The sequence below is a fragment of the Penicillium waksmanii genome (genome assembly GCF_028829765.1).
Source record: "Penicillium waksmanii strain IBT 27052 chromosome Unknown utg000002l:1.0-3326099.0:1.0-3328782.0, whole genome shotgun sequence".
NCBI lineage: Eukaryota > Fungi > Ascomycota > Eurotiomycetes > Eurotiales > Aspergillaceae > Penicillium > Penicillium waksmanii.
In genome coordinates, this window is record NW_026643249.1 from 1,157,286 (window position 1) to 1,177,038 (window position 19,753).

The 19,753-nt window shown below is 51.3% G+C and overlaps 6 protein-coding genes across 6 annotated transcripts; 4 read left to right on the plus strand and 2 right to left on the minus strand.

Moving 5' to 3' along the window:
- Positions 1-194: 194 nt before the first annotated feature.
- Positions 195-1,615, minus strand: N7481_002109 (inositol monophosphatase family protein; the record flags this gene model as incomplete). Its single annotated transcript, XM_057261328.1, has 6 exons — positions 195-303; positions 377-508; positions 645-1,083; positions 1,163-1,251; positions 1,310-1,361; positions 1,429-1,615. 6 exons carry the CDS (start codon positions 1,613-1,615, stop codon positions 195-197), a joined length of 1,008 nt encoding a protein of 335 aa, XP_057126260.1.
- Positions 1,616-2,920: 1,305 nt separating this feature from the next.
- N7481_002110 (type II 3-dehydroquinate dehydratase) lies at positions 2,921-3,388 on the plus strand (the record flags this gene model as incomplete). The annotated part of the gene is made up of 1 exon (XM_057261329.1): positions 2,921-3,388. One exon carries the CDS (start codon positions 2,921-2,923, stop codon positions 3,386-3,388), a length of 468 nt encoding a protein of 155 aa, XP_057126261.1.
- A 581-nt stretch (positions 3,389-3,969) lies between these two features.
- On the minus strand, positions 3,970-6,819 carry N7481_002111 (putative C6 transcription factor QutA; the record flags this gene model as incomplete). The annotated part of the gene is made up of 2 exons (XM_057261330.1): positions 3,970-4,165; positions 4,241-6,819. 2 exons carry the CDS (start codon positions 6,817-6,819, stop codon positions 3,970-3,972), a joined length of 2,775 nt encoding a protein of 924 aa, XP_057126262.1.
- An 893-nt stretch (positions 6,820-7,712) lies between these two features.
- Positions 7,713-10,505, plus strand: N7481_002112 (putative quinate pathway repressor protein QutR; the record flags this gene model as incomplete). The annotated part of the gene is made up of 3 exons (XM_057261331.1): positions 7,713-8,738; positions 8,809-10,191; positions 10,251-10,505. The coding sequence occupies 3 exons, from the start codon at positions 7,713-7,715 to the stop codon at positions 10,503-10,505; spliced, it is 2,664 nt and encodes an 887-aa protein (XP_057126263.1).
- Positions 10,506-13,153: 2,648 nt separating this feature from the next.
- On the plus strand, positions 13,154-16,725 carry N7481_002113 (uncharacterized protein; the record flags this gene model as incomplete). Its single annotated transcript, XM_057261332.1, has 7 exons — positions 13,154-13,231; positions 13,297-13,327; positions 13,395-13,658; positions 13,741-13,884; positions 14,017-16,002; positions 16,072-16,167; positions 16,226-16,725. 7 exons carry the CDS (start codon positions 13,154-13,156, stop codon positions 16,723-16,725), a joined length of 3,099 nt encoding a protein of 1,032 aa, XP_057126264.1.
- A 1,134-nt stretch (positions 16,726-17,859) lies between these two features.
- On the plus strand, positions 17,860-19,522 carry N7481_002114 (H(+)-transporting V1 sector ATPase subunit C; the record flags this gene model as incomplete). The annotated part of the gene is made up of 5 exons (XM_057261333.1): positions 17,860-18,163; positions 18,280-18,374; positions 18,509-18,600; positions 18,736-19,228; positions 19,331-19,522. The coding sequence occupies 5 exons, from the start codon at positions 17,860-17,862 to the stop codon at positions 19,520-19,522; spliced, it is 1,176 nt and encodes a 391-aa protein (XP_057126265.1).
- Between the last annotated feature and the right edge of the window lie 231 nt (positions 19,523-19,753).

Genomic DNA, 19,753 nt, shown 5'->3' on the forward strand with positions numbered 1-19,753 from the left:
CATTTTCTTTTCCTTTCTAATGTCCCTTTTTTTCTAAAAACTTTGACACGATTGTATAGAGATCAAGAATCTTGCATTATAGATGGCTGGCGTCTGTTGTGAATACATAACTATACTTAAAATCTCCGCTGGCATGACACTCTAAACACGTAGATGAGATGAGAAGTACTTTCCAGGTTCTATAAACTATCGGCCTAGGCACCAGGTCGGGTATATTCCAAGTTGCGAACACGTCGCCAGACTTCTCGCACGGTACGCTCTTGAGACTCTCGGCCTGTCTCGGTAGCCGAAGGGCCAGCAGGTCTGCAGTAAATCCATTAGTATGCGTCTGTGCCGGCATCCCCATGTTTGGGGAGAGTTGGTAGTTAGTACTCACCTAATGGCTAAATACAACCGGCTTCCCAGCCGCACATCTTGAATTGGGTCTGTATCTGGGTTCTCTGGGGGATTCGCAGTAGTCACCAACCCGCCCGCTTCAAGAAGGATAGCAATACCAGCGGCGACATCCCTAATCCGAGCGAGCAAGAAAGTCAGTAAACCGAACCATAAGGAACAACCCATAAAAGCTTGAGCGAGCGTAGTACAGCACATCTCAAATCAAGGCGGGTTTGTCCAAAGGATTTTTTTTTTAGGTTATAACATACCATTCCCAACAACCCCCTTCCCACCAAATATCAAAAGATCCCATCGCAACATACGCAAGATCAAGCGTGGCACTGCCCAAACTCCTCATTCCATGCACCATACCACCCTTACCGCCACGCCCGCTGCGCTCCGCAGCCATATTCACAAAACTCTCGATCTTGCGAAGCATGTTACCGTCCGGGATATCGCGGCGGTCTTTGCCCCATTCGCAGGAGAAGACGCATTGGGATGGGGCATTTGGTGGCATGGGCGGGATGGAGGGTTTCTGGATGAGTGGGAGGCGGCGCTTCTCGTTTAGCCAGGCGCCGCGGTTGATGCACGAGGAGAATAGTTGGTCTGTGAAGGGGGCGTAGATTACTCCGATGACGGGCTTGTGTTGGACTATGAATCCGATTGAGATACAGAACATTGGGAAGAGGTGTGTGTAGTTGACCGTTCCTGGTCAGTGTTAGTGCCGTAGGAGAAAGAGGGAGAAATGTTTTCAATGCATAGCATCAAATAGCTTAACATAACATACCGTCTAATGGGTCGATACACCATGTTGGCTGTTCATCAATCAAGTAGTCGCGCGAATCGCCCTTGGCATATGTTTCCTCGCCGAGGAATCTGGGGTCTTGTTAGCGGGGTCGATGCGGAGTTGACCTCTATGGAGGACCGAGCTCACTTGTGCGATGGGTATCTTTCCTGCAAAGCGCTGCGAATGAATACCTCCACGTCTGGGCCAGTTGTGTCAGCTCGAATATGCATGTGGAGCTACCTCGACCTTAACTCCGATTAACCAACCTTCATCTGTCTGGGTGACAATATCCACGGCGTTTTCCTTCTCTTCGAAGTTCTGCGAATTGCCTTCGCCGCCATCCATGCGCTGCTCTACACGCGACATGAGCAGATCGCCAGCCTTGCGGCTGAGGTCTATGGCAAAGGCGTATATCTCGTCGAGCTCATCCTGAGAGAAAGGTCCCACGGTCATGGCGGGGATGTGGAGTGTGAAGGGGGTTCGGGGGCTGATGGCGTAGGTATGCAGTTCGGAAATGAATAGGAAGACAACTTCAGGCGACTAAATCGAAGGTGAGATGCGGAGGCATTGAGTCACTCTCGGTGAAAAATGGTCGAGGTCACCGCCGCTAGCCGATTTGCCTTATCGGCGTACCCCACTGTGGGGCGGTGATGGGATGAGGGGAGGGGAGAGGAGGTCTGGAGATGCTTAGATAGTAGATAGTATTGGTTAATATATTAAGATCATTATAGTTGATGAGTTGGCAGCGGACTTGAATCTGGCCAGGTAGTTGCGGGTATAGAGGAATACTAAACTAAGTATGTCAAATAGAGCATTAAGGTACTACCTAATACCACTTTCCCAGCAAAACGGATTTTTCGAACAATATAGAACATAGAACACAACTCTCATTTAAAAGTCCCCCACATAGCCCAGGTACCTAGTCTCAGATAGAAAGCATTCAGGACGGGATACTCTTTCCAGTAAGGGCATATAGAATAGAGTGGCTCCTGCTACATAGATTCCGGCACAACCGCGGTCCAGTGAGATGAACTCATGAACTTCATATTTTGTCCACCTTCAACAAGTCAAGTTCTTAGAATGGGATTTCGCCAGGACTACGAAAGGTTCTAGCTTCCAAGTACTACAATTACCTTGCTACTCACTCCTAGTCACAATGAGATGACGGTGATCAGTAAATTCAAGGAGTATTTGATTGAAATGGGGGTGCGATAGTTAGTAGTTGACATGGAACATCTCAGTTACCACAAAATAATTTTGTGGATCAGCGTTAGTAGAAAAGGAAGCAACGTTTTCGCACGTCCAGGCAGTTATCACAAAGAATCGCGGCCCAAGGTTCATAAGCTCACGCTATGCCCAGCGCTGTGAGCACGCCCTAGTGAACTACTACCCCACGACATTCAAGACCCCAAGGAATTAGCAACCCCCACCAAAAATATCTTCAATGCAATAGTTGTGACTAAGAAGAATAAGCCCGAGCCCATTGGGACACCGAACAGAAAGAAAAATACCAAAACGCCGACAGAGCAGTTCAAGCCAAATAGCCGACGCGGGCAGTTCACCCCATGCACCCCACCCGGCAAAGCAATCAACCGCGGCCAACCAGGAAATTGCGGAGAGAAGAGCGAATCCCCGCAGCGCATTTCCAATGCCCTCACTCTACACCACATCACATCTACTCTACCCTTCTTCAACTCTACTTTACTATCACACATCCTCTACAAAATCCCACCTCAATACACAACCACCACCACAACAATGCCGAAATCAATCCTCCTGATCAACGGTCCCAACCTAAACCTCCTCGGCACCCGCGAGCCCCAAATCTACGGCAGCACCACCCTCGCCGACGTCGAGCGCAACGCACTGGCAACCGCAACCAAGAACGGCGCCAGCCTAGAATCCTTCCAAAGCAACCATGAAGGCGCAATTGTGGACCGGATCCAAGCAGCCCGCGGCAAAGTCGATGGCATCGTCATTAACCCGGGCGCGTACACGCACACATCAGTGGCGATTCGGGACGCATTGCTGGGCGTGGGCATTCCCTTTATCGAATTGCATGTTAGCAATGTTCATGCGCGCGAGCCTTGGAGACATCATTCTTATTTCAGTGATAAGGCTGCGGGTATTATTGTTGGACTCGGGGTTTATGGGTACCAGGTTGCTGTTGAGCATGTTGCGGTTAATTTTAAGGAATTGGAGAAGGAGAGTAAGGCTGCTCTTTAAATTCAATGGAAAGGAACTTGAAATGAATAGGGGTTGGGCGAGGATTATATAATACCAGTCTTGGAAAGTACTTGATGGTAGGACTTAGATGAATGCCCACTGGCACTGGCAGTGTTGTGCTGCCATGCTGATGATGGCTGAAATGATATGAAAAGTTATGAGTTTTGTATGTATGAGATGTTGAATGATGCGACGACACATTACATTTAGTAAGTATCAATGTACGCAGTTCTTACTATGTTAATACGACTAGTTAGTAGTACCGAGTCGCCATCTACAGTCGTAGTAGTACTTCAAGTTACCACTACCCAGGTCATAATTAACTACTAGTAATAATTTCCAAGTTAGCCCTCTAGTTTCTTGATCGCTGTACTGCTGAATACTTTTATTGATATCATCACTCTTTGAGTATTATTATACTAATAGCACAAACACCCCTCATAACCCATAACTAAGCCCATGGTATAGTACCATAACAAAATGTGATATCGTACGCCGACTCCAGATCTACCCAAAACAAAATGCCGACCAGCGGCTGCGAGCGGCTGCGTACGCGAGACAACGTCCCCACCGAGGCTTCTTTATCGCTTCAGTGTACCTGACATGCTGAGTGACTGCGACTCTCTGCGATCAATAGGCGGGGGTCCATTTCCCGGCATTTGCTGCGTCTGCGCCAGCAAGAAAGGCTCGATCTGGTTTGAGAAGGAGTAAATCTCCGGGACATTGGAGTCGGCGACGAAGCCAAGGTTCTGCATGAACTCGGGTTGATTGTCGGCTCTGGAGGTTCTCGTTAGCATATTGTCACAAAATGGGACGCAAGATCACCAAGTAGGTAGGAATGACTCGACTCACTTCTCAGCACCATCCAATGACGCCAGTTCGTCGAACAGTGCATCAAGGTCTGGGGCGATGCGTTGCTGATGTCGTGGTGCGCCATAATTACCCATGCCGACGAATGGACTGAGTCCGAGGGAGTGATCTTGGTATGGCGTCGGGTATTGGCCGCCCGGGGGAAATTGAGGGGTGAGATCAGGTATCATAGGAGGGCCGGTTTGAGATTTGGAGGGGGCGGATGTGGATTGACGCATTGCATTGTTCAGCGATGCGTCGAGTCGGCCGTGTTGTCCGGAGACTTCAGAGCCACCAACGGTGGTTATTGACGGAGTAGGGGTTGGTATAAGGCCGCCCCCTTCGTCGATATTTTGCGTCGTTCGGAGCCAGGGGAGAGGGGGGAAAGGGTCTGATGTGGGCTGATGGGAGGTGCTTGGCGGAAGATGCGTGTCTGCTGACGCAAGGTGGTGAGGAGTACTGGCTGATATGATGTGTACGGTAGGGTCGTCGCTGATAGCAAGGTCAGGCTGATGGGGAGTGGCCGGAGAGACACTGATTGCCTGGTTTCTTTGGTTGATTGCATGACCGGTATTAGGTCGATCCGGCATCAGCCAAAGCTGTCCCAGGTGGGATGAATATGAGTGGATTTTATTGCGTATCCCCAGCTCGACATCAGAAATGAGATCCCGCGTGAAGGATCGCGGGACGCAGTATTTGAGGATCATTCCGAATGTAGGAACAGTAGCCGAGAAGCTATAAGTCTCCATGTATACTTGCAGCAATTGCAACAGACGCTTTGAGCTCTCCATTGCACGGCCTTTGTGGGGTGCTTCTGGGATATTTTGATCGCTTTCTCTCAGGGCAATTTGCAGACTCAGAGTTGTCGCGATGCTTTGGTATGTCATCTCCAAAGCAAAAATATGTGGCGATGCCAGCTTCAAGGGTTGGCTGTGGAGGTCGATACGATAACTTTTGGGCAGAGCATTTGACCACCGTTGTAGCTGAAGCTCTAGCGATTCGAGTTGAGATCGAGAAACGGTTGGATCTTGTTTGTAGAAGCAGAGGTCATTCAGGATAGATGTTAGAGAGACAAGTCGATTGAACGTGCTCAACGCATGGAGCGGCCCACGCTGCATCGAGGCTCGTGAGGATTGCGTCGGTCGGAGACCAGTCTGATCCTCCCAGGGATGCCACTCTTCCAAACCATCTTCATCGAGGCATCCAACACGAGCCAGGTCGCCCTTTCGAAGAGATGGGCATTGCGACGTTTGCTCTGCAATGAGTGTCTCCAAGACAAAACATCCTAGAAACACATGCTTTGCTCGTCCAAGTTGCTTGCCCTGTTCTGTGGCTTTTGATGGTGCTTGAAATGAGGGTTGGTCTAGGCCCACAGTCTGTGCGGTTCGAACAGCGTGGCCGACGAGCATCCATGCCGATGTCCATTCTTGCTGACCAAACTTGATAAGGGACAGGATGAGCAGCGCTTGCACATGCCCAACCTCGAATGGCCCAGTTTCGGAGGGAATAAGGTCTCGAGCGGTGTTGTATAATTGAAGTGAGTTTAATTGGTTGGAATGGCCCTCGGAATGGGCGCCGGCGGTGATCGATGCATCTTGGAGGGAGGCCAGGGTGAGGACCGCCCAGAGGGCGGCGTGATCTCCAGACCCCGACGCTGTACGAGACATGTACACATCGCCTTCGGTATATTGGAAGGCTGTCCGGAGGATGTCGTGTTTTTCCAGAATAGGGAACCAGCATTGTGTGTATGAGAAGTAGATATCAAGAAGGGGCCATGCGTTAAAGGGGAGCTGGAGAGAAGTGCTGGTGGAGATTGATCGGGGTTCGTCAGGATGTAAAGAGATGGCGAGAGAATGTGTTTGAAAGTCGTCAGGGGAGGTCGTCTGGACACCAGAGTCCTTAGTTCGGTAGGGTAGATTTCTCGGGGCGGAGCTGATCATGGAAGTGCGTGATGGTGATATCCCCGGGAATGGCGTTTCGCGTTGCTCCATCCCCTCTGGGAGATGCCACTCTTGAGCCTCAGAGGAGGCAAGGATTCCATCAACGTCCAGAGGTGTATCTCCGTCGCCGTAAGCCTGCATACTGCGCTCCCGTTCCTCTTCCGGTTGCTCCAGAACCAGCAGCATCCGCTCAATGTCGCGCAAGACAGTACTGTTCTTGAACGACGACAGCAAAGTATCCGACCCTTCGGCTTCCTTCCCCATTGTCGCTAGATGGCTGGGCAGGTTTATGGAGCGCATCATAGCTCGCATTACATCTTCGCTTCCTTGGATTCTCTGAAACACCAACCCCCATAACAGCTCGAGCGATCGAATGTAGCCGGTTGGGAGACCTCGTTTCTTTGGGTTTGCCTTGTATGTACAGGGACGACATAGTGATGCGCAGGTTGAGCAGACCGGTTGCACTCCGTCACATTTGTCCTTCTTCGATCGACAGCTGTCGCAGGCTCTGGACACACGCTGTCGCTTCGGTTGGGCCAGATCTTCCGGCACATTCGACCTAGTATCCTCATCGGCATCGGTCCATCGACGCTTTGATTTCCCAGGTGCCCCGGTGACGGCTTGGCGTGACTCGGAGCTCATGGTTGAATTCTTAAAAACCGATTATCCACTCGGCGGTTCGGAGCGCATATTCATGCAACGTCGAGTGTAGTGTGGGGAGTTGAATCTTTTGCCGACGGCGGCGTGCGCAGACCAGGTCGCGCCTTACGCCATGAACTTTCGGGCCCCCACAAAAGGAATGGGACCGTGCGAATTGGGAGGATAGGATAGCAGGGATTTATAGGATGAATGACAGAAATCGGAAGGTATTTGGGCAAAAAGAAAAAGTAGTGTGGAGGGGGATCGCAAAAGACCGAGGTGTAAGAATGGCGCTCGTTCCGGGGAAAGGAAAGTCAAAGTCACTGGATACCACCTGGGCATAGTACAGGTCCGCCAGCGGTGAGCCAGTCCCCGTTGGGCAAAATGTCATACACTCCTACGTTGAGATGAGTATATAAATCCAAGTAGATCTCTATATATGTATATATGAATATAAGTAAATAGATTATATATACAAATATCTATAAATATCTCCCTTTTTCTAATTCTTTTATTCCCGTTCTTCCCCTGCCGAGAAAGAGATTTCTCCTTGCCTGCGTACCCCGCGGGAAATGCGAATTGCCGGCAGAGGGCTGTTCCGGAGCCAACGTCACAATACCAGGCCATACGCGGTTATTACCAGAATCACCCGCGAAGCGTAGGGAGCCGCTCTTTCCCCCGCAAAACCGCAAAACCGCAAAACCCACCCTTTACCTAATTCTAAATTCCCTGGGCTTTCTTCTTCCCCAAATCCACCAGCTTGGCTTGCTCTCCCCTACTCTGCCCTGTTTTATCCTCCTTTATCACCACACACTCCACATTCACCATGGGAATCTGATATTTCCTCCTTCAACCACTTGTCTCTCCCACTCCCCCCCCCCCAAATACTACGCGACATGTCTATCCTGGTGCGTCCGCCAAAGCGCAAACTGTACGAGACCGACCACGACGATGGCCCGAGGAAGCACGCCGCCGGACTAGCTTCATGGCAGAATATTCGATCACAGTCCAGTTCACGAAGGTCGAGTGAACAGCCCGATCCCCACAGCGACTCATACACCCGCCACACCACCCCGCGCGAACTGCACTCCAACCGCGGCTCTCCGGTTCTCTTCGACAATGGCCCCCTCCAGACTCCCCGCAAATTCACCCCCACGGCATCCGTCGTGCTCATCGGCATTCGCGGAACCGGCAAGTCCAGCTTGGCCGTCATACTGGCTGCTGCGTCCGGCCGCCGCTTGATCGATGCCGATCGATATTTTCAACAGATGGTTGGCTGCTCCCGTGCCATGTTCAAGAAGGATAATGATCACGCTGTCTATCGCCAGCAAGAGGCTCGAGTCTTCGAGTCCATGCTGGCTGACAATCAAGAGAGCTGCGTGATTGCGTGTGGTGCGGGATCAATGGAGCGCAGTGGGCAGCGATTGCTACGAGAATATGCGCAAACACACCCGGTCGTCCACATCACCCGAGATCCGGAAAGCGTCCAGTCATATCTGAAAGCGTGGGATACACAAAAGGTTCGCCATTTCCTGGAGCTTTCCGGGCCAATTTACCGAGGCTGTTCGAATCTGGAATTCTTCAATCTTTCAGAGGCCCCCGCCGCCACCTCTACGTCCAGCTGCGAGCAGGAGGCCAAGGACGGCCACGACCCATCTCCCGGGCCGAAATGGGATCAGCGACCACAAACTGCCACTCCATTCCTAACATTAAAACGAGTTCAACGCGACTTCCTCAGCTTCATCGCATTTGTGACCGGCGATACCACCGAAATGAGACGCCAACATGCCTCCTTCCCGCTCTCATTAATCCCCGTCGAAACGCGGCTTTACACTTCCGCAATTTCGGTTCCATTCTCTGCCCTCTGCGAACGAGATCTAGACATAGAGGACTTGGAGTTCACCGTCGATGCCTTTGAGCTGGTAATTGACATCACTAGCCCCCCCGGACCAAATGGGTGCCGACTCCTACCTCGCGGATAGCATCAGCCAGATGGCGGCCACGATTCGAAGGAATATCATTGTGCCTCTAGTCTACCACGTGGAAAGCTATATCATACCTCGGGGGTCTTCCTCGCCCACACCCAACTCTCGGATCAGCGATGAAACCTATCTCAACCTTGTCCGCCATGGACTACGACTTGGCCCAAGTTTTTTGACCGTCGACTTGTCCCGGGATGATCACATTCTCTCTCAAATCATCAGCTCAAGAGGAACCACCAAGATCATCGGCCATTTCGAGGCATACCAGCCTTTACCTGGAGGCTGGGACGGAGATGAATACATGAAGGTCTACGAGCGTGCGAAGCGACTTGGGTGCAATGTGGTGCGATTATGTCAACCGGCTGAGAGTGTCCAGGATGACGCTGCTTTGCAGCGATTCCGACACCGGATCGAAAACTTTCCCGTATCTTCCCTTCCTCTCATCGCTTACAACACAGGACCCTTGGGACGCAGATCCCGCTGCTTCAACCCTACTCTCACTCCTGTTACACACCCCTCCCTCATTCACGAAAGCCCAACCCTTCTACAGCCGAGTATCACCGCTCGCGAGGCCCAGAAAGCACTCTTCAGCTCCTTCACTCTAGATCCGATGCAATTCTTTGTCTTCGGAGCCAATGTCGAATATAGTATGTCGCCTGCCATGCACAACACGGCATTCAAGAAATGCGGCATGCCTCACCATTATACCATTTTCCAATCATCCACACTCCGCGGGCTGAACAACCTCGTCGAGAATCAGTTCTTTGGCGGTTCAAGTGTCAGTCTGCCTTATAAAACCGAAGTCATCCCTCTCCTCCACTCCATGTCCCCACACGCACGGGCAATTGGAGCCGTCAATACCCTCATCCCAATCCGCAACAATGATGACGCGGAACCTCATCTCTCTCACGAATCTTCCATCTACATCGAGAAGTGTCGGGCCGGTCCCATCAAGGGCATTCACGGCGATAACACCGATTGGATCGGAATCTGCAACTGCATTCGCAGGGGTCTTTCGCCGGCCAATGCGGTGCGCCCCACGACCACTGGACTCGTCATCGGATCCGGCGGTATGGCGCGTGCTGCAGTATACTCGTTGATTCATCTTGGCGTGGAGAACATCTTCGTTTATAACCGCACCCTTGCCAACGCAGAGAAGCTTGCCCATCACTATAACAGGCAAGAGCTTTTCTCCAGCGATGAGAGCCGCGCAGGCGGGCGTCCCCGAGTCAGCACACTCGGCTCGGTAAGTGACCCATGGCCTGCGGCCTACAAACAACCGACAATCATTGTGTCGGGTATCCCGGCGCATAGCATTGGTGGGCAGCCCGCGCCAAATTTCAACGTCCCTATTCAATGGCTTGAAAGTCCGACGGGTGGTGTTGTAGTCGACGTAAGTTTTATCACCCAGCCCTTTAACATCCCCGACCACGAACTAACTTCATTCTCCAGCTGGCCTACAAACCTCTGAACACCCCCTTGATGAAACAAATCCGAGCATTGTCTCATCGGGGCTGGGTCGCACTAGACGGTCTGGACGTCCTACCCGAGCAGGGATTCGCTCAATTCGAGCTTTTCACGGGCCGCCGAGCACCGCGCCGACTCATGCGGACAATCGTTTTGCAAGAATACAAGAACGAAGAGGGACACGACGATCCGAGCGCAATCCAAGACCGACTACAACGCCTCGACGGCCAACCGACCTGATCTGCTTTGCCTTGAGTCGGCCGAATCCGAATTGAATGAATACATGTTTTTACGAAAGAAAGAAATAAAGAAATATGAAAACCCCATCTCCGCACCCGGTGCAAGCTAGGTGGAGCCCAGAGAGAGATCAGCGCTGCGAAGCTGCTCTTTGGGAGATTGCTCCAGAGATACCCATACCCATACCCCGCTTGTTCACTCCGCCCCATAAATCTGGGCGATGCGGAGTGAAGTGAGAATCGTTGGATTCTCGCGATATGGTCTTGTGTTCAATTATATCATATTTGATCCCTGATGGAAGACCTACCTGCAGTAGCTGCTCCTCCTGGTTAGGATGTTACATACACAGAGTACAGCACAGCAATGTGGAGAGCCCGCGGTCATTAGGTATCAACATCAGACATCAAGGGTCATGCAGATTTCAGCTTAGGCATCGAAAAGTAGAAATCTCAATCTCACAATACTACTCATACCTAAACCAACCAATTCATCCATAACGTGTCTGTGCATTAACCTCCGTACTAGGCGGTGTCTAGACCAGACCAACTCTCGATCTCCCCCCCTTGAAGATAATTATAGGAAAGATCATCCTTGCCCCGAGCTTTTAAGTACCATTTACCCCATAGCAGCCATCCATTTCTAGACCTAGACCTCGACCTCGACCTCGACCTAGACCCATTGGCAGACCGATGGGGCGGGAGGGAAGGGAGGGAAAGAAATCCCCGACGCATCATGCTACTCATACACGAGTAGGTAGTAACTAGTAAAAGTAAACGCAGACCCAAAACCCTGAGCAACTTGCAAACAGTCCGAGTCTCAGAAACACCCGGTCTGTTCTCAGTTCGTCTCATTTCATCTCCACCGCGGGACGATGAAACGGGGAGGAGGGACTTACAGATGAATCCCAGTATAGTACGGAGTAACTGAGAAAAAGGCCGTGGCGTGGGCTTTGATTATCATGGTCATAATTACCAGCATCCATTTCTATTCTGTTTTGGTTGATTCTCCGTTTGTCCATATCCCCTTTTATGATGGGGCTCACAGCCCTGTCGGATCGGATGAGGTGAAACAAGGCCTGTCGTCTTCTCCTCGAAAACTGGTCAGAGCGGGGCTGGGAGGCGGGCTGGATATATTCAAGTACTACTACTACTAGTAGTATCATCCATGTCGCAGCTAACAGCTGATGATCACAAGTAACTTGAACTCGGATGGATGCTGGTGCCAATTGAGGTTCATCACTCATTGCTACTCCTAGTAACAACTAATTAATACAATAAAGAGGAACTTGAATGTATCTAATTGCATCTGCATCTAATTTCTCTCCACCGCCACAATGATCGGCACGTGACCCCGTGCGTTTCAGGGCCATTCTGAAACAAGACGGCCTGAGCGAATTAAGTTGGTTGGCTGGTTAATTGGTTGGTTGATTAAGATGAGCTTGGACTGGACCAGGTGGACTGGCCTTCAGGGCTGACCAGACTAGACTGGGAAGGCCAATGTTCCCCTGGTGTGAGAGGGGGATATCTGGCTCCAGTCTCTATTTATACTGGTCTACTCCGTAGCACTAGTACTACTAGTTAGTATCGAAGTGAGGCCTCCTGGCTGTGAACTTGGAGTACTTGTATGAGTATACCTAGGGAATAATAGGATAGATGCTCACATGAATAATAATAATCTGTAAAGTACCTAATAATTACTAATATAATAACACTGCTGCGTTGTAATGAAGGATGGAGTGGGGAGTTCTGCCACTTCATCTCTCCGTCCAGTCCAGTCCAGTCCATCTCCATCTCTCCTTTCTCCCCCCCCCCCCCCTGGCCGACTTTCTCTTTCTTTGGTGCGGTGTTGGCTTTGCTTCCAGTTTCTTATTCTTATTCTTCTTATGTTCATTCCTATTCTTATGACCATTTTTATCCATCCATATTCCCATCGCCGCCATATTACACATCTCCACGGAAAGTGTGTGAACCGCCGCGAGGGGCAGCCCCATCTCGCCTGCGCTTGTCACAACACCCGCGCCTCTTTACTTGAAACAACCAGTACCACTCTACTGCGTTGCTCTTGACTCGCCTCAGCTCTTTCGTCTTTGTGAGATCCTCCCCGATCGGTCTAAACCTATCCAATTCGCCCCTCCCCCTCCTCTCCCCGTCCACTCCCAAATCGCCCTCATTTCAGTCGGAACCACCCCCCCCCTTCTCAGCAACACTGGAACCATCCAGGGGCCATGTCTCACGCTTAAACGGATGATGGATCCGGGTTTGTGTGTGTGCTGCCCTCCTCAACTTTGGCTAACCCATTAGCAGCTCCGTGCTTTAGTTCCCGTGTTCTATTCTTTTCTTTCGGATTACCCGGTCAACCCCCCCTGTCCTTGTCGCATTCCCCCTCCGCCTCCGATCCCGCGCATCCTTCTCCATTGTGTCTCCACCTTACAACAATCGTCAAGTCCAAGTCCCAGCGCCGAGTGCCAGTGCTCTCCCCCAGAGCGCGAACGCATGTCCGCACACGCGCACGCGTGTCTCGTCTCTTTCCCTCCTGCCACCCCGATTCGCCGAGCTTCCTCGCTTTGAGACTCGTCTGCGCCAGACTGCTACAACCGTCGACAAAGCAGCGGGAGTTGGATTTGACCTCGAACACACCTCGATCGTTTCAACATGGAGTCACCGGTGATACATCCGGAATCCCCGATGGAGCAGGAGGACATCCCCTTTCCTTGCATGGGCTGTGGAGAGGTAGGGTTCTTGCTTTGGGATGTGCTGTTGGGAGAACAACTCACGCTGACCGCGCTCTACTCTAGATCTTGGAAGAAGGCAAAGCTTTTGAGCTATGTAAGTAGCACTTCGGCCTAGTTGTCTCCTCGTCTTAGACCCTTCTCTAACATACATCCACCTTCAGCTGGCCAAAGATGGCATATCGATTGTTTCCGCTGCAGCACCTGTAGCACCCTCCTCGACTCCGACGCCCATCTACTCCTCCTCGGTGACGGTTCCTTGATCTGCAGCAACTGTACCTATAGCTGCAACTCCTGCGGTAACAAAATTGAGGATCTCGCCATCCTCACCGGTGATCAGGCCTTCTGTGCTCAGTGCTTCCGATGCCGCAACTGCAAGAGAAAGATCGAAAACCTGCGCTATGCGCGCACATCTCAGGGAATCTTCTGTATGGATTGTCATGAATCGCTCATGCAGCGAAGACGAAAGAAAAAAGCCAATGCAGCCGCCAAAAAACCAGGGGGGGCCAGGGACAAAGTATGATAAGTCCCTGCCTTCGTTGCCCCCAAGCATGGAGGAGACTCGCTCCATTGATGAGATGCCCACGGAAGCATTCGCCGAAATCGCCGTGGACAATCGGCCCGATACAGCAGCGTCTGAGCCGGCAGCTGCAGGTAAGGAAGCCACAAAGCTAGTTTACTGGTTCTTCCTCATTCTTTCTCTCACTTCTTTGCTATTTTGCTTCCCCCTCCCCGTTTCCTCTGCAAAAGGCAATCACGACTGACAATGACTCCCCTTCTATGCAGACGACAACCTTCTTCTCCCTTCGAGCACATATCGTAGCAGTCGCCAGATCAGTGCGCAACGCGACACCACCACCACCACCACCACCACCACTGCCGATAACTCAGACGCAGGTGGCGAGCTTTTGATCCCTCTCGCATTTGACCCCTCCGCAAGCCAGCGATCCTCGTCCCGCGCGCAACCCCAGATCACCCAGGAGCTGCCTCGCGATTACTTTGGACAGGTTCGTTCGGGCGACTCTTCAGTACGAGCCTCCTACTCCCTGGAGCCTCCCTCTCGTGCATCATCAGAGCACCCTTCCCCTCACATAGCCTACCAAGAGAAAGGATGGGACAAGAGTGAAGATACAAACAAACGCGATATCGATGGAGTGAACGGTACAGCCAAGTCATTCACCGCGAGCATGGACGCCACCATTTCGAAGATTGGACGGACAGAGTCAGCCCGTAGCTCTCGATCGGATCTCCCGCTGGCCCTGAGAGAGACAAGCGCCTTCTCCGGCGCAACAAGCCCTGACAGTACTAGGTCCAAAGAAGCAATGGCAGAAATCACCCGATCTGTGCCCCTGGAGCCGGCGGTGCGTCCCTCAAACGAACTCCGTAGACTACACGATCACACCTCGATGGAATCGGCACATTCGCAACAGTCGGCCTACCCACCCAAGCGGGGCGACTCTCTGGAGAGCAAGCTCCATTCAATTCCCCGGAAGGATGTCGGTGCATCCCCTGCATCTTCGACTTACGCTGGATCCCCCAAGCTGGATGGTTCCCTGGAACAACCGAAACAAAGCATCAACACATCAATCACCACCCCTATCTCGGATACCCAGCGACAGCTGGATGGCGCAGGCTCGCCGTCTATTGCGCGCTACCCCGGAAGTGAGTTTTCAGATAACGACCTGCCACCTAGTGATTCCTTCTTTCGCCGCGTCTCCAACTCTGTTCGTCATGGCCGTAGTTTCAGCGAGAAGAGCGTGAGGCTCGGCAAGGAAGGGAGATTTCCAAGATCACCGACTAATACGAACTTAGTCGGACCCGAGGTGGCTAGCCCAACCGCCAGCATTGCCCAAAGCGAGGAGATTTCCTGGCTTCGGAATGAACTGCAAAAGGAACGTCAACGCATCTCGGAAATGGAGAATGCTCTACGTGCCACCGCAGATGTCAAACAGGTCAACACCGAACTCTCAGAGAAACGATCCACCATGGTTGTCCTTGATGCGCAAAGGGAGATCGTTCTGCGAGAGCTCACAGTACTTACGGACCATATCGAAGCGGAGAAGCGTGGAAACGCCGGCCAACCCCTGGACCTGGCCAAACTTTCGAATCATGTTCTGCGAGAGCTGGCTGAAGCCATTCACAAGCTGAAGGAGTCCTACACCCCGCAAATCGAGGAATTGATCCAAAAGCGTAATGACCTGCATGAGGAACTTGCCAGCATCACTCGCCAGAAGGAGAAGAGCTTTCAAGAGTTCGAACAGCTCTCGTCGAAGAATGCCCAACTGGCCGAGCTTAATAACCAATTGGTCCACCAGATCCAGGAGTTGTACAAGAATAATCCAGACGGCCACCGCGGACCAAATGGACTGGGTATCTCTCACAACAAGGGCGGATCGATCCCATCAATTGAGCATATCAAACCCTCTTTCCATGATTTCCCCACCTCCGTGTCTACTGCGCACATCGGCGACGAGGGTGAGCCTGCAACTGCGACGGTCGTTCCCGGCCCACAGGTGGTTAGTATCCGCAAGGGCCAGCCGCGCAAGTTTAACTGGAAGAAGGGCGGTCAAAACGTGGCCAAGGGTGTGAAGGGTCTGAAGGGAGCCTTCTTGGGTAGTGAGCAGGAAGGTGGTGCTGGTGGTTTGCCTCGCTCTCAAACTCAAGACCCGAGTCGTCAGGGTTTTGGCTTCTTTGGAAACCAGAGGAATAAGCAGGGAGGCAAGATGTCGCAGGCCGACAGTGTGCCCACACTGGCTGAGATTCCAGGCACTAGTGAGTGGATCGTCGTGAGGAAAATGGAATTGGAAGCAAATAACTCACAAAAAATCTTTCCATTTCTAGCGCTTTTCGGAACTGATCTCGAGGCTCGCATGGAGCATGAGAAGAGTATCATTCCAGCCATCGTCACTCGTTGTATTCAAGAGGTCGAACTACGAGGTTTGTCCTTCGCCCTCTCTCTTCGGGTATGCGTGAGATCGTTTCTAACCTAATTCAGGCATGGATATGGAAGGTATCTATCGAAAGTCCGGTGCTGCGTCAGCTATTCAGGGCATTCGGGAAGGATTCGAACGATCTCCATTTGACTACGATATCTCTGACCCGGACCTTGATATTCACGCGGTGACCTCCGCATTGAAACAGTACTTCCGCAAGCTACCCACCCCACTGATTACCTACGAAGTCTACGATATGATTATTGATTACGCGGAGATTCCCACCGCTGCCGCCCGAGTCGAGCATCTCGTGGAAAATCTGAAAGAGCTACCCCGCGTGCACCGTGATGTGCTCGAGTTCCTCATTTTCCACCTGAAGCGCGTGGTGGAGCGACAGGACGAGAATCTTATGACCAGTCAGAACGTTGCTGTCGTCTTTGCGCCTACGATCATGCGACCGGAGAGTCTGGCTCGTGAAATGACAGACGTGCAGAAGAAGAACGATGTTCTTAAATTCTTGGTGGATAATTGTCAGGATATCTTCCAGGGCATGCAGGGCTAATAATCAGTACTCCATTGGTCTTTTTCATCGCACTCAAATCAGACTCTTTGCAATCTTGATCCTGGCTCATCTTGAATTGGTCTGCCTGGATTGGGGTGCCAGGTGTTTCTTTGTTAAGTTCTTGTGGAAGTTGTTGCAACTTGTTCTTATCATTGACGCCCCCTCAAACCCAAATTCCCCTCCCCCTTCTCCGTGATGTCTTTCCTCTGTTGGCGCACTTTGTACAGATACCAATCTTGTTTTTGGTCATTTGTATTTTCTGTTTTATTTCGCGCCGCTTCCTGATATCTACCTTCTATCCCTTTCCACTTCCCCCTTTCACTACACTCTGTTCACGATCAGTACTCCCCACTCGATCCAGATACCCTACCCAGCTATGCTATGCCATTCATCCCCTTGTTTTTGTTTTGTTATTTTGCGATTGTTTTGCGATCGTCTTGTCCCATCTTGTCCTATCCTGTCTTGTCCTTCCCATATTCCGCAGGATCGAAGTTAGTCAATTCTCCCCTCGGGCTCTTACGCCACATTTCAAAAGCGCAGCGCCTAGGTGGTGCCTTTTGCGGATGAATATTCCCCCAATGGAATATGTCCTCATCTCTCATCTCTCCAAGCTCTAATTCTCTTTCAAGTCTTTTTGGGGCGGTTCTTGTCCTTTTATGTTCATGTTTTGTCTTGTGTAGATTCATTATCTTCAAGTTACCTAGCATTAAGCGTTGTCAGGGTACTATCCTTGGTTGATTGTATAGTTCGCCTCCAGAGTTTCTCATTGTTGCGTTGTAATGTTGTAGCTTCGAGTTATCTAATTTTTGATGGTTAACCTCCATCCATGGATGAATGTAATTAATTTATCAACATAGTATTTGGAGATAATCTCACTGTAGGTGGGTTGGAGTATCACTGGAGTATGGGATCATGATGTTCTGCGTGTGTCTCCACCAATCAAATGACCGCCTACGACATCACCCGTTGAACCTCCAAGCTCCTCCCCAATTCCCCCCCACGCCATCTCCCACCACCTCTCCGAGCTTCTCTTCACCTCACTACACCTCAACTCAGCCCGGAGGGCCACAATATTCCTTTCTGTCTTTCCTTCCCCTAGTCCCCCCTTTCCCTACCTCCACTACCTCCGCAAAAATGTCCAAGACCACCCCGAAATACCTCCTCCTCTCCCTCCCGACCTCCGTCGTCCCATCACACCACGCCGACGACGCCCTTGAAGCAATTTCCACCACAGTGTCCGCGGAAAATGGCAGCGCAGCCCCGTTCTCAATCCCCGAATTCAAAATCGGTACCCTCGACGCCCTCGTCCAGCAGGCGGATGAACTGGCTAAGCTTGAGAGCCAGTGCCAGGGTGTTGTTGCTAAGGTTGCGGATGCGTTGAGGAATATTCTCGATGGTGATGAGGCGCAGATCGAGAGGATGATGGTTGTTAATGACAGTATGTTGATTCCTTTCCTTTCCCCTCCAGGTGCGCAGCTGGCAGCTAGGCAGAGCGGAGCGGAGCAAAACAGGTGGCCAGGTCAAGCTAACCGCGTGGTTGTGATTGTCATTTAGAACCGGTTGACCAGTATCTTCGAACATTCCAGTGGAATAAGGTTAAGTATCGCGCGGATAAGTCGCTTGCGGAGTTGATTGATCTTTTGCACAAGGTATGTCATGCCCTCAGGCGAGGGAGCAAGAGGAACCCAACCAAACTATATTGGGAGGGGACAGCTCAATTTTTTTTTTGAATGGAAACGGGGATTGAGGGAACACATACTGACTAAATCGAATGTCTTGACAGGAGGGCGCCAGTATCGACAATGACATCCGCTTCAAATACTCGCAATATAACCAGGTCAAGAACACGCTGGCAACCCTGCAGCGCAAACAAACGTTTGTTTCCCCCTGACCTGTCCCTCTGTCGCGCTGTGCTAGCTAGCAGATGTCTACCAATGCCAAAATCGCAATTGCAATCCAACCCCAAACCAACTCTAAACCCAAACCCACGCTAATCCAACCATCCCGCAGAGGAAACCTCTCCACAAAATCGCTCGCCTCAATCGTCGACCCCCGCACCGTCGTCCAAGACTCAGAGTACATCGAAACGCACCTTATCGCGGTTCCAAACTCCCAAGAGAAAGAATTTCTAAAGAACTACGAGACTGTCGCACCAATGGTCGTCCCGCGCTCTGCGTCTCTAGTCGCCTCGGACAACGAATTCACCTTGTACGCCGTGACGACGTTCAAGAAGCACAGCGTCGAATTCGTGCACAAGGCCCGTGAGAATAAGTGGATCCCGCGTGACTTCAAGTACGTGGAGGGCGGCAAGGAAGAGGAACGGAAAGAGGTTGAGCGTGTTGGTGGTGATGAGCGCAAGGTTTGGGGCGAGACGCTTCGTCTTGGTAGGACGGCTTGGAGTGAGGCTGTTATGGTTTGGATTCATGTGCTTGTTCTCCGGGTCTTTGTTGAGACAGTCCTGAGATATGGATTGCCTTTGGACTTTGTTTCTGCATTGGTTAGGGTCCGTTTTCCCCCGCCCCCTTCCCCTCCGTTTCTGTGTGCAGCTGCAGCTGCAGTGTTCAAGCCACACCCTGATAAGCTAAAAACTAACCCATCCAATTAGACCCCCTCTTCCAAGCAAGCGGATAAAGCAAAGAAGAACCTCGACGATAAGTACTCCTACCTCGCCGGCAATGCCTTCGGCCGCGACAAGAAGGGCCGCGTGCAACGGGATGATCCGCAAGACATGCACGGGGCAGGCGAGGGCAGTGCAGAGTACACGCCGTATGTGTTCTACGAATTTGAATTCAATTGAAAAGTTCGGCTGGTCAGAGTATGAGATTGGGATGAGGGCAGGCCCGCTCACGTTTTTTCTCTTACTTGGCTTTTGCTTTCGGGATCTTCGATTGTCGTGGAGATCGTTGCGTACATATACCACACCCAGGTACATCGAGCACAGACTAGCATTTATTTTTATGTATTTTTTGTTTCAATTTTATTTTTGGGGTTCCAAGGTTTTTGGTTTTCAAATCTTGTACTTCAAGTT